The following is a 13,799-nucleotide window of genomic DNA, read 5'->3' on the forward strand; positions in this document are numbered from 1 at the left end:
CTTCACTGGCTTCTCCTCCTCCTCCTGGTTCCCTCACGTTCTCCCAGAGGGAAGAGCCAAGTCTCCGAACCTAGGGTCTGGGAGCAGTCAGCACCAGTCATCCCAGGCTCATCCCAAGACTGCTGCCACCTATACCCATAATGTTGGTTGGTGTGGGTGTAGGAGGACAAGAGGCTTCCACGGTGAGTTGGGGGCAAGAGCTCAGCCTTCGACTGCGACCCGAAATCCCTAAATTCCTTGGGGACCATGAAACTCCCATTGCGAGGCAACCTCCCCCCTTCCCCAGCCGCCCACCCACTCCCCCCTTACCTCAGCACGCAGCCCCTCCCTGCGTGATGATGCAAACCAGTGGGGAGGGCGGGCGCTGGGAAGGGTGGGGAGAAAAGGAGAGCAGGCGAGGAAGGGAGGGAGAGAGTGGGAGGAGGAGAGGGAGCCGAACGACCATTTAAAGCGATAGCAATCCCTGCCCTCTCCCCAGTGCTGGGCTGTTCCAGAGCACAAGCTGCAAGCCCCGGCGCGAGCGCGGCGCACTGGCTGGCGAACCCAAGAGCGCTAGGCGCCCCAGGCTGGCGGGCGCCCTGGGACCCCTCACCCTGTCTGGCTGCCCATCCTCGGGCGCCCCCACCTTCCGTGCCTGCAGAAGTCCCTGGGCTTCCCCAAAGGAGCTCACCTCTAGGGGCCCGGACCTCCGGGAGCCCACCACCATCCCCTCCGGTGCCGCCGCCGCCACCGCAGCAGTCTGAGCAGCATGGTCCAGCTGGGGAAGCTGCTCCACGTCCTGACTTTGATGAAGTTCCCCTGCTGCGTGCTGGAGGTGCTCCTGTGCGCGCTGGCGGCGGCGGCGCGCGGCCAGGAGATGTACGCCCCGCACTCGATCCGGATTGAGGGGGACGTCACCCTTGGGGGGCTGTTCCCGGTGCACGCCAAGGGTCCCAGCGGAGTGCCCTGCGGCGACATCAAGAGGGAGAACGGGATCCACAGGCTGGAAGCTATGCTTTATGCCCTGGACCAGATCAACAGCGATCCCAACCTGCTGCCCAACGTGACGCTGGGCGCGCGGATCCTGGACACTTGTTCCAGGGACACTTATGCGCTCGAACAGTCGCTCACTTTCGTCCAGGCGCTCATCCAGAAGGACACCTCCGACGTGCGTTGCACCAATGGCGAGCCCCCCGTTTTCGTCAAGCCAGAGAAAGTAGTTGGAGTGATTGGGGCTTCGGGGAGTTCGGTCTCCATCATGGTAGCCAACATTCTGAGGCTTTTCCAGGTAGGGGGGGGGGCGCTCCCTCGGGTTGGAACATGCTTTGGTTCTAGGCGCTTTTAGCTTTAATAGCTGGTTTGGACTCCAGGGTTGCGGGGTCAGGTCGGCCTTCCCGCATTTCCACTCTGGAAATCCCGCCGAATCCCTCTCTCTCCATCCTAGGAGGTACCTTCTCTGCTTGCTTTATTTCCCTTCCATCACTCCCCTGTCCACGCTCCACTCCACCCGACTTGACATTCTGGATTTATGGCCCCATTTATAAGAAGCAATCTGCGAAAAACAAGGCGATGATTTAAATGGGTTTGCATTAGAGTGAAATATGGTCCGAAAACCGGCTTGTAAAAGTGCTGGGCTCCTAGAAAAGCAGGTTAGGCGCATGGATATGAAAGATGAGAAGATGCCTAGAAACTGGGCATTTCCTAACTCCCTAGCGTCCCACCTGGAGCCACCTAGGAAACCTCAACTTCTTTGGAAATTTTTGAGACGACCTTAAGGAGGCATTTCTTAAACTGAGGGGTCAGCTAGATGTGGATGTTAATAGCTTTTCTTTCTCAGGTTGGATTTCCGACCTGTAGCCAGTCTTCAACAGAGCCAGGGGCAGGATACGTGGGGGAACCTCCCCAATCCTGGAGATGCCACCTGCAGACGTGACCCCCCAGTTGATTTCCTCCGGGCAATTTTTTTTTTTTTTTTTTTGCACCATCTAAATTGCATTTGCAGTTCCGCCACTGGCAGGAGCTGGACGATCAGCTTTCTACTCTTGCCACTTAAGACCTCAGCCCAGAGATGAGCTCATGCTAACTGCGAAACAAAATAGCTTTCACTGCCTGCTCCCTCCGCCCCCTCGCCTTCTACCTCCCTAATTCAGCCCCCAACCCCAATCCTGGACTCTGATCTCAAAGGAAGATTCTCAGAGCGAGGCAAGAATGCGCCTGGGGCGGTGGGGTGCGCTTAGCAGGGACCCGAGGTTCTACTCCGGGTTCCGGAGAGCCGCGGCAAAAATGGGAGGAAGGCGGATCCAGGACTGATGAGCGGTGGGTTCTACCGCAGTGCTCTCTCGCCTCCTGTTCCTGCAGCCTCTGCCCCGGGGCTCCAGTGCTGCATTGGGTATAAATGGATAGCTTTGAGCTTCAGAAAATGAGTTTCAGAGTCTCGGCGACAGAGGGTTCTCTTCTCCGTGTTTCTTCCTGTATGTGCATCTATCTCTGTCTCCTTGCTCTGTTTTCCCTCCCTTTATTATTTATTCTCCCCCTCAACCTCTGTTTTTCTCAAGAATTCTTTCTCAGTTGTAAGTTCTCCATTCATCTCTGTCTTGATATGGCCCTTTCTTAATGAAAGGCTCTCTGTGCTTAATGGTACCCAAGCCTGGTTAATCCCTTCCCCAGATATGCTTGATGTTCCTGGCACCATTATGCTGTCCAAATCTGAGAAATTGTCTCTTTCTCAAGAGTTTTCTCTAAGGGTGTGGGTTTCAGGAGGGGACTCCTTGTCAAACTCAGGATGTCACTGCTCACCTCCTTGGGTGCAAAGTTTGTTTTCAAGAAAGGGGGGGGGCATTCATCCAAGGGGGCAGCCTGGCATGGCCCCTCTGGTCCTTAGAACAACCCTGATGCCTCCTGAGTGTACCAGTATAGACAATCTCTAGATGTTTGTAAACCTTAAGTGCTTTGGGGGTAGATTAATTCTGGGTTGTTTGCTTTGGGGGAAGAACCTGGGGTTTTATAATCAAAACCCATAAGTACTTCCCTTATCTCTGGGCTCAGTGCTGGACAACTTGAGAGGGCAATGCTTGGGGTGATAACAGCATTTTCCTCTCATTCCTGGGGCTTGAAGGCACATTTTGTGTTTATCATTTTCAAATCATTTTGCTGCCTGTTTCACTCTTCACTCAGAGCATTGGGCCCACTGCAGATGGGCCTGCGGGTCTGAAAAAAGGGAGACACGTTGAAGTGAAGAAAGCCTTTGCAGGTTAAGCTCAGAACTGTTTGCTGGAAAAGATTACAGCAGGAACCAATTCCTCATCTTAGTTTTAGAACCTGAGGCAATTTATGGAAACAAACAGCTGATCTTACAATCAGTTTCCCCATTCCCTGAGCCAGAGAGGAGAGGAACTGAATGCCAGTGTGTGCAGTGTGGGTTGGGACTAAAACATTCAAAGAAAACACTGTCATTCCTCTAATTTGCAAATTGCAGCTATTCATGTTGGATTGAACAGCTGAGGGGAAAAGAGCCCCCCATTTTCACCTGCATTTTATTGAGAAGAGGTTGCACTAACTTGTAGCTTGTGTTGCAAGCTAGATAGCCATTGGTTAGCCATTTCCCAAGTTGACGTGTGAGTGTATTTGTGTGTGTGTGTGAGTGTGTGTGTGTGTGTTTCTTTCCCAGTGTTTTTTTTTTTTTTTTTTTGCATGTGATTTCAGAAGCTCCTAGCATTCAAGTCCAGCCCCCAGTTTTCCAGCTTCTGTCAGCCTGCAAAATGAGTAAGGAAAATAATGGTGCACAGACCCCATTGTTCATAAACACAATCAGAGAATGAAGAAAAAGAGAACAAGTGAATCTTCTCTGGGATTCTAGGGTTCAGCTCAATTAAAATTGTCCTATAGAAAATAAATTCCTCCAAATGATTGAATTCTTTACAATGTTTTGAGTATTCTTTTTCCCTCTGATCCCTCTGGGATGCTGGGGTGTGAGGTGAAGCCAAACTAATCAATTGAGGTATAAATTTATGGTGAGCTAAGTCTCTAGCTTAGGGGAGGAAATTCTCTGGGACTAAAGTGTGGGGGTGTTGGGGGGCAGGAGAGAGTAATGAGATAGCAATAGATGTAACAGCTGCTGCTGCTGCTTCCACTGGCAAAGCCTTGGGATGAAGTTCTTTGCTGAAAGTGAGGACCTGGGTTTGAATGACTACTCAGATGTAAATAGTGTCTTTGACTTGTAATTCTCATTTGCCCGTTCCTGTTCTGGTCCAAAGATAACCCAAAGATAGGAGCTGAGCAACTGCCCCCTCTCTCTCTCTGCTCTACAGCCACACTGAATAGGTTAGTAAATGACATGGCTGAGAACAGGAATCATATCCAGTGGGTCTTCCAAATCCAGGAATTTGAGGCTAATGAAATTAGTGTGTGGCCAGGGCTCTGCCAAGTAGAATTAAATCAGTACCGCTGCCTTGCAATGCATTTTCAGCCTGGAAGCATCAGGGAGGAATTTCTGGAGATTTGTATTTGAGCCTGTGCAAAATAATACTCTCTTAATGCTAAGAAAGATTAAACATAAATTAATATTGACTATGAGTAACATATTTTGAGAAAATAATCACATAGTGGGGATGGCTTAAAGTTGAGAGGTTATATAATTTGGTAACCAAAGAATAAATCTCCTCTGACCACTGTTTTATGGGTTGTAAATAAGATATATTATACTGGGAAGTAATGGGAACATTTTTATTCAAGGCTCCTCTGTTATTGACTTGAGAGCAAACACTATGAGAGTATAAATAACTTTTGCTACATCAGATTTTGAATGAACAGTATTTTACATGTAGTGACATGGATCAGAGTATAGACTTGGAATTGAATAGCATCTCTTCCACTTGTCCTCTCCCCCAAACTAACTAGATGGAAATAATGGTCAACTGTATCCTTAAGGGAGCATATGCAAATGTAAGACTGTACCAAAATTGACATACATTTGTAAATGTGTTAATATTTTTTCATCTGCTCATTGAAAAAAATACAATGTCAAACTTCTAGGATAGTGTTTTATACATAAGTGCTTACACTTTCCCTTCCTTTCTACCCAGTTCCCACTCTTCTCTCTCTCCCCCTGTTCTCTCTCTTATGTAATAGAACAGAACTCAGCTCCTAGGGTAATGTGGTATTACTATAGTGGGGAATTTTTTTTTAAAGGCAACTCTATCCTACATATTTTTTAAATTGCATAAATATAAGTGTCACTGCCATTTGGAATAATCTGTATAACAATCTCTGACTCTACATTTACTGGGTTTTAGGAAATTTACCTAACAGATGGTGAGTGGGTACTTTTTAAAGGGGCATTTTTTAAAAGAGCAGAGAGGGAAGGAATGAAGACATGCACCTGCTATATTTGAAGAGACTTCCTTGTGTATTTTATGTATATGCAACCCATATAATTAGGATGTCTTTGGGCATTTTTCCCCTGGGGAATAATTGAAGCAATGAGCAAGTTTACTTTAGTTTCACAAATGTTTGGAGTTTTGACAAATGACAACTGCTCTATTTTTTGTACCTACCTGCAGATTATGTCTTATTAGATCTAAAACACCATAGGTAGGTTACAGAGTATTCTGTAGTCTTTCTTAATCCTGTCATCAACTGGTTAAGTTACCCTCAATAAGTCACTTAATTATTCTTCACTCATTATTCTTCACTCATCTACTTCATTTGACTTTTCTCTTTAAAAAATGTAGTTTCTAATTACATATATAGAGCATAATTTTTCATATCTCTGGTTGTATACAGAGTATATTCACACCAATTAATGTCTTCATACATGTACTTTGGATAATATTGCCCATCACATTCCACCATCATTTCTAACCCCTATGCCCCCTCCCTTTCCCTCCCACCCCTCTGCCCTATCTAGAGTTTGTCTATTCCTCCCATGCTCCCCCTCCCTACCCCACTATGAACCAGCCTCCTTATATCGCTGTCATATGTAAATTTTAAAAACTGATTAAAAATGTAGTTTCTAGGAGTGTCTCCTCTTTTTCTTTAGATTGGAGAAAATCTGCTCTTATCAAAACCTTCAGACACATCCTTCCAGTTCCCTGTTAGAACTTTCAGTGAGTTTGGGAGAATTTAAAAGGGTATTTTCACATAGCTGACTTGGTCATTATTCACTAATTTCCCATATTGAGACTTTTTGGAAATTATTTTATCAGTCTGCTCCTTCATCATATAGATAAAGAATGGTAGTAGAGAAAGTGACCTTGTGGGAGCTAACTATGTGGTCAAGACAGGGTAGGAGAACTCTGGAGTTTACAGTTTCATCTATCCAGTGTTCCATCCCATCTCATCTTACAACAGTACTAGGTTTCTCTTTGGGGAAACTGCTAGATAGTGACAGTCTGCCTGTGTTCTTGGCCCCAGAGATGAGTCACTTGTCCAAGGCTGAATAAATCTGTTGATTGATTCAGTTGTAGGTATCTGACTATCTAGACCAATCAGAATCCTCCCCAAGACATATCTGTCAAAGAAAAGTGGGAAAATTATTTCTTCTCTCTGGAATTTCCAAAATGGGGTTGATGGGATGCTGGGGCAGCTAGTGACCATCCAACTCAGGAAAACACTTTCTGTAGCATAGACTCACACTGAAGTAAATGGGGCTTAATAGTAGAGAGAAAGCTGGAGCCCGGCTGACCTGGAACTTATAAGTCCAATTAGCACTGAATCTAGATTCACCTCTAAATTTTTAGTACATGTCTTTAAATTAAAAAAAAAAAAATCTCCTCACATTTGAGCTTGATTTTTGCCACATGCAGTTGAAAACAATTGATTTTCTACATTAATGTAACTTTCACTGATAGGCATTCATTAAGTGAAGAATAACATACATTTTTTTGTGCTTTAAACATAATCCTTCTAGCCCTGGTTTGGAATCTTCAGGAGTCTACATCCTTTCTTACTCTTCCTAACATATAATAATTGCTTTAAAGCATTCATTAGTACATTTTTCCTATCTTGATGCAGAGAGAGGGCAGATACTTTTGATGTAAACTGTAGCCTATGGGCCTCTTGTCTAGAAGCTTTGGAACTGTACTCAGTTCCTTTCATTAAAGTAAATCTTCTGTTGATATCCCCAGGGCACAGAAACATTTTCATGGCATAATGGAATACAAAGTATATTAAACTTCTGGGTCCCTATACAGTAAGCAGCAAGCTTGACTCTACTTTGGTCCCCTTTTCTTTAAATAGGCAACTAAAATCAGTTGCAAACACATTTTCCCAACAACTAAATTGCATATATGGTTACTATTTAAGAGGATATTTATGCAATATATATATATATATATATATATATATATATAGCCAGAGTAATTAACTAATGGACCTTTTAAAAATTGATACAGTAAATATAAATGTTATATGCATAAAAAGAAAACCCTTTTGTAGGAAATATGTATCTGAAAAGAGTGTCGTAATTCTTAATGTATGACATGTTCATGTTTGACAACTAACCTTCAATTATGTTTACTACTAAATGTTTCTTGAATCAAGTTCTTAGATTATAAGATCAAAAGTGAAATATATAAAATTACAGCAATATAGGCTACATATCACATTTTATGCAAATAGGAGTTCTAATTTCTTTTCAATAATAGTAGTAGTGACCACAATGACAATTTGAGTCCTCAGTACAAACTGAGCCACTGTGCCATGTACTAAAAATAACTTCTTCCCATTTAGTTCTCACAGTAGTCTTAGAAATGTACATATTATCATCTTCATTGTCCAGCTCAGGGGGGAAAAGGAAAGTAATTTTTATAGCCCAAAGTCACCTAGCTGGTGAGGAGCAAAGTCTGGGTTCCAACTTCGTATTTTCTGATAACACTCAGGCTGTTAATGACTATGCATACTGCTCAGTCATTGCACAAATGCAGAAATGATTAGCATAATTATAGATTTGCCTGCCCTGAAAACATAGTGGTTAGAAGACATCAAAGTTGCCAGTTATTTCTATATCTGTTTACAGAAATACTGTATTTCACTTCTAAGACAGATAAATTCTGTAGGCCCATAGAAACTGAAAAACACAATCTCATACCTCCAAATATAAGGTTCCCCTTCTCTGTTAGTCACCAGGTAGCCCATTATGCAGGCTCAAATCTACAGTAGAATTTTCATTCAAATAAATGAGAAGAAAATCTTCCTTATTGTCCCGATTCAGTGCTCATCATCATGATTGTTGATGGCTCTTCCTAAACTTTATTTCATTCACTCCACCCTTTCTACAAACCTCAGTGGAGAAATCCATCATGCAGATACATATGCAAAAGTGAGAGGAACGGATTAATACAATTGCTCAAAGTGAAGTTGACAGAGCACAGGAAGTACCTCCTAATAAATGCAGCACTAATGTTTGTGTGGGCTGTGGAGGGAAGGATAGGAGAATTTTCATTTTAATGGATTATTTTGCCTCTTGCTATAAAAGTGCTGCAGCTTAATAGTTTTATAATTGGCCATTTACAAAAGTCTCCATCTCTGGGTGTTGTGTGTTCTCCATTCTGAGCTGCTGACTTTTCCTCTGCATCTTGGTGGAAGGTAGCAACTCAGCCACTTATAAGGGCTCAGTCCTTCTGCATCATTGTTTAGATGGAAATATTTCTGTTAAAGTAGTATTTAAACATTTTTATCATGTTTGAAACTTGAGTATGTTCTGAAGGTATCTGGTCAGGCAAACATCATTGAGGCCATTGCTCATGAGAAAACATAGTATCAAGAGAATTATCAGAATTTCCCTATAAGGATTAACAGTCAAATCCTGGAATTAGACAGACCTGGACTGAAATCATTACTCTCCACTTAATACATGTCTGACCTTGATCAAACAGGTATCACACATTTCACCAATTCCTTCATCTTTGAAATGGGGACAATAAAAATTTGCCTGTCTGACAGAGTAATTGTAGGAATTGCATGAAATATGCAAGGAAATATTTTAGCACTGAAGTTGGCATAAGTGTTCTATAAATCTAAAAAGCTATTCTTTTATTATTATGGTACTATCATTAAATGTCACTACTGCTTAAATAATCACTATTGCTAAATTTGCTGTAAAATTTGCTGTAAAATGACCCTATTACCTATACTGCATTTCACTCTTTTCTGTTTTCTTTTTTCTTTGAATGGAATGTCTGGGGGGCTGGGGTAAGAGAAATACTTTACTGATACTGTTCAGTGGAATGAGAATTTTCATGCCCTGATTAAAACAGATCACAAATTCTGTGAAGTTAAGGTAGCAGAGAAGCTAAGAGCAGTGGAAGTCAGCCAGACCCAAGTTTGGATTTCTATGCAACACTTTTATAGCCGCAGAATTTCTGGAAAATTTCTTAAACACTTTTTCTCTCTTAACTCCTATTTTCTTCATCTACAACCTAGAAATATTTATTAAACCCCTTCTATGTGTACTTCCATGGACACATCAATAAAAAGCTCACGCTTTCTTTCTCTGTCTCTCTCTTCTTTCCTCTCTTTCAGCTTACACTGGCATGTGTGAAAACAGATGGGTGTTATAAATAAATCCTATGTTATATTGGAAGTTGTGGGATAAGGGAAGGAAGAGAACCTGGAATGTGCTGAAGACTGCTGGGTCAGCCCTGCTGCAAGTGTTTACATGTAGCTCCAGTTTCAAATAGTGTGGTCAGGGTGGCCTTGATAAGGGGACATGAGCAACGACTTGAGGTCAGAGTTGGTGGAGTGGATTTAGGAGAACATTGCTGCCTGGGAACAGGAACAACCAGTGTTGAAACTCTAAGGCACAAGTGGGCCTGGCATGTTGGAGAGATATCCAGGAAGCCACTGTAGTTGTGCAGAGTCAATGGAGAAGAAGAGGCAAAAGGAGGACTGAGGTCTCAGATGTGATGGAGACAGAGTGTTAGGCCTTGGAGGTCATCACAAGCACTTTCTTTTTACTATATGTAGACAACCACAGGTAGGATCCAGAGGTTTGACATGATCTCTTTTGTTTTAAAAGGCACTATAGTCAGTATTGAGGATAAGGAAGGAGGAATGGAATCAGGGAGAACAGATAGCAGCTACTTCTAAGTGTTCCTGAGATAGATGGTAGTTTGGTGGCTTCAGCTGGGATGTTGGCAGCAGACATTCCAAGAAGTGGCTTATTTGAAGTAGTATTCCCTAGTAGATGGAATGTGGGATATGAAACCAAGAAAGCCAACAAGGGTAAATCTAAATCCAAGATTTATAATTTGATTATCTGGAACAGTGCCAATACTATCATTTGAAATGCAAAAGACTCTAGGTGGGGCAAGTTTAGGAGTTTAAAGATCAATTTTAAAGATAGAAGGTTCAAGATAGTTTCCTCACATTCAGGTAGAGATGTCAGCTAGACAGGTATGCAACTTTGGAAGGAAGTTCTGAACAAGAGATAAATTTGTATAAAATGGAGATTTTAAGGATGATTACAGGGCTGGGATATAGCTCAATGGTAGAGCCCTTGCCTAGCATGTGAGGGGTCCTGAGTTTGATCCCCAGCACCACTTCCACACACAAAAATAATAATCACATGAAAAGGTTACTTCCAGCATTGAACATAGTTAGCACTGTGGATTCTGAAAAATCCATATTAGCTAAAAATAATTATCACAAATGAATAAGAAATTATGTAGTTTGTTTTCTTGGTACAACTGAGCACAATGGTTTCTCATTATTCTAGTAATATTTAATACACAATTATTTTAGTCAGATGCCATTAGGACAAACACTTAGAAGAAGCATTTAAATTTCCTTTTTTTCCCCCATGAAATTGTAATTGTAAACATATTCTGTAAGCTTTAAGTTAGTTGTGATTGGGTACTTCTTTAATGAGAAGCAATTTAGAGCTTTTTAGTTGGGACTCTACTATTTATTATTATTATTATTATTATTATTATTATTATTATTATTATTATTTGCCTCATTAAACTTGGTTGAAAATTAGTCATCTCTGATACATTTGCTAAGTTTAGGCAGTTACCCAGGTATTCAAGAAGAAAAACTATGCCTGACTTAAGATACCTCTTTGGATACTTTGAACAGTTCATGAAACTCATAAATTTTATTAATATCTTATTTTTTTTTAAGTACTTATTTTTTGGTGCTTGGGATTGAACCCAGGGCATAGTGCCTGATAAACCTGTACTCTCCTACTGAACCATGATTTCAGTCCTTCATTTACCTTTTAAATGAAAACTTGATAGGGAAATTTTATCTCCCTGGTTTAGATTCCCTTTAGATATTTATATACCCTTAATAGCCTCTTTGGCTTCACCGAGATTCTGTTCCTTATTTATTTGGCTACCAGATATTGGTCTAAATATGTACTTATACTCAGAATTCATGACCATGTTGTCTCTACACATCTATAATTTTATTTTACCACTATCATTATGTAAGCTATATTTTAATTGTAATTATAACACATTTTATATCAACACACATCCATTTCTAGTGTTCAGGGGGAGAGCAGCATGTAGTAAATTTTATGAAAATATAGCATCTGAAGAACAGAACAGAGGGTAATTGTGTAATTCTGTATTCACTATAATTAAGTTCAGTGGAATTGGCATAATAGAATTAAGATTTAAAAACAAAAAACACACACATTGAAGCACCATGGCTCCCTCTCAGCCACCCTTTTTATGCCTCATCACACCGACTTAGCATCTTTTTATATAGAAATAATAAAACAGGCCAGTATATGAATGACAGGCATAAGAGTGTACTAGGAAAATGAAATACTTCTTTTGATTTTGGAAAGACCACAGTTACTAGCTTCTCTGCCTACTGGGATCACCATTTCTGGAATAGTTAAGCACAATGTCAAATACACTGTCTCATCATCCCCCTTAGTAGGGACATATTTATATTCTAAGCTTTGCTTCTTGCTTTTTGATAATTAATTGAGAAGATTATCACAAGACTGCATCACATAAGACTGATTACATTGTTATGAAATGATAGGCAGCAGCTCTCCCTCACCTTCCACTCTTCAATACCACCACACCCCCCATACACTTGTCCTGGACTTGAATTCAAGTTTGGACAGCAAGAATGACTTCTGGGAAAAGTTCATTGCACTTTTTAATCTCGGGGAGCCAGTATAGCTATGGTTAACCAACAATAAAAAATTAAAAAAAAAAAAAAGCATTTAGGTACTAAACATGGCTTAAATCCCTGCTTTTACTTGCTAACTGCTTGGGTAGTTAAACAAATTCCATGGGCCTCACTATTCCTACCTGCAAAATAATGATAATAATGGTTCTATCCTCCTAGGACTTTTTCAGGCTTAAACAAGATTATCAATATCAAGTGCTTAATACAACACCTACAGCCCAGGGGAGTTGATTGTTGATTTATCAGTAGTGTTATTGCTATTTTTTTCATATATGTGATCAGTCTTATGCCTTATTCCGTTACTCCCTAACCCACATACCTGTCCTTTCCCTGTGCAAGGGCAGGATTGTCAGAGAGTATTTGCTTCCCAATATCTGACGCCTAGTCTTCACTGGTCCACAGCATCTGTTGCTGCTCATTAAAGCAATCTCTTGTTTAAGAAGGAAAATTGGGTGTTAGGGCATGTTAGAGTCAAGGAAAAAGACTTTTCTCTTCTCATCACCTAGGGAACCACTGAGGAAAATATTCAGGCAGAAGGAGCATCAAGCAAAGGGAAAAAAGCTTAATTATAATAGTTCTGTAATTGAGGCCAAAGTCAGACAGACAAAAATTGAACTCATTCCTATCATGTACTGACAGTGGGTCTTAGATGCCTATTATAATCTCTGCAATCCTGAGTCTACATCTAAAAGAAAGGAATAGTAATATTAGGGCCTACTGCATGCTGCTATTGTGAATAATATAAGAATAAATCCTTTGAAAGCACTGGGTATGTAGGTTGGCATATAGTATGTGCTCAATCAATGTTGGTTGCCATGACTTTTTTCCATGACTAACATTATTGCTCAGTAGGTCCTTCCCTTTCTTGAATTGCACAAGATCACTTGGATAATCAATTTTACATTTATTAATCTTCACTTACAAGTAATGCCTCAGGAACCTGGAAGTCCTTCAGTTGTGCCCCGGTCAGGGTCAGCTCTAGGTGCGGGCACATCAGTACTACCACTAGCACATCATGTTTGTCACCATCTTCACCACACTGACTACACTAAGCACATACTCTGTGTCAGGTAGGAGGCTTGACCCTGTATAGGCTTTATGCCCTTTGTTTTCACATGGGTAGGAGAAATCCTTTTCACCTGTAAAGGCAGTAAGTCATTGGAAGGCTATACATGACCCACAGTAAAAGAGATGGAGTCAGGATATTCAAACTCTGTCTCTCTGAGCTCAGTAGTCTTAAAAATGTAGTTTTCCTACATCCTAGTGAGAAGATCACCTTTCAGCCACTCCTATAAGAGTAGAGAAGGTTCTTGATGCCCATTTCTCTTTAGCTCCTATGCCATCCTCGTGTCAGAGCTGACAGGAGGAGAAAAGGGGGTCTCTTCAAAAACCAAAGGGAACTTCCTCCCTTTAGCCTTTCCTCCAACAGCTAGCTAACATTTTATTTCCTTCTTAAGAATCCCTACATGTTCATTTGGGGACTTACCTTGACCTTTCAGTATTTTTACATCCTACACATGACTCATTCACTCTATCTAAAGTTAATTTATTTGAGGTCAAGTGTGAGGTCTTACTCATTCTGGAGTACAATTATCTCCTGTAGCATCTAACTCTATGCTTTTTATCTTGTAGGGGTTCTGCAAATATTTATTTGATTTTTGTTGAAT

At 41.3% G+C, this 13,799-nt stretch overlaps 1 protein-coding gene across 2 annotated transcripts in view; it reads left to right on the forward strand.

Moving 5' to 3' along the window:
• Positions 1-748: 748 nt before the first annotated feature.
• The window catches only part of Grm7 (glutamate metabotropic receptor 7), an 837,641-nt gene continuing 824,590 nt past the window's right edge, over positions 749-13,799 (forward strand). For both annotated transcript variants that reach the window (XM_027931895.2, XM_027931894.2), the window contains exon 1: positions 749-1,267. In XM_027931895.2, coding sequence (XP_027787696.1) covers positions 749-1,267 — 519 coding nt within the window. The remainder of the gene's footprint in view (positions 1,268-13,799) is intronic.

Source organism: Marmota flaviventris, chromosome 20 (genome assembly GCF_047511675.1).
Source record: "Marmota flaviventris isolate mMarFla1 chromosome 20, mMarFla1.hap1, whole genome shotgun sequence".
NCBI lineage: Eukaryota > Metazoa > Chordata > Mammalia > Rodentia > Sciuridae > Marmota > Marmota flaviventris.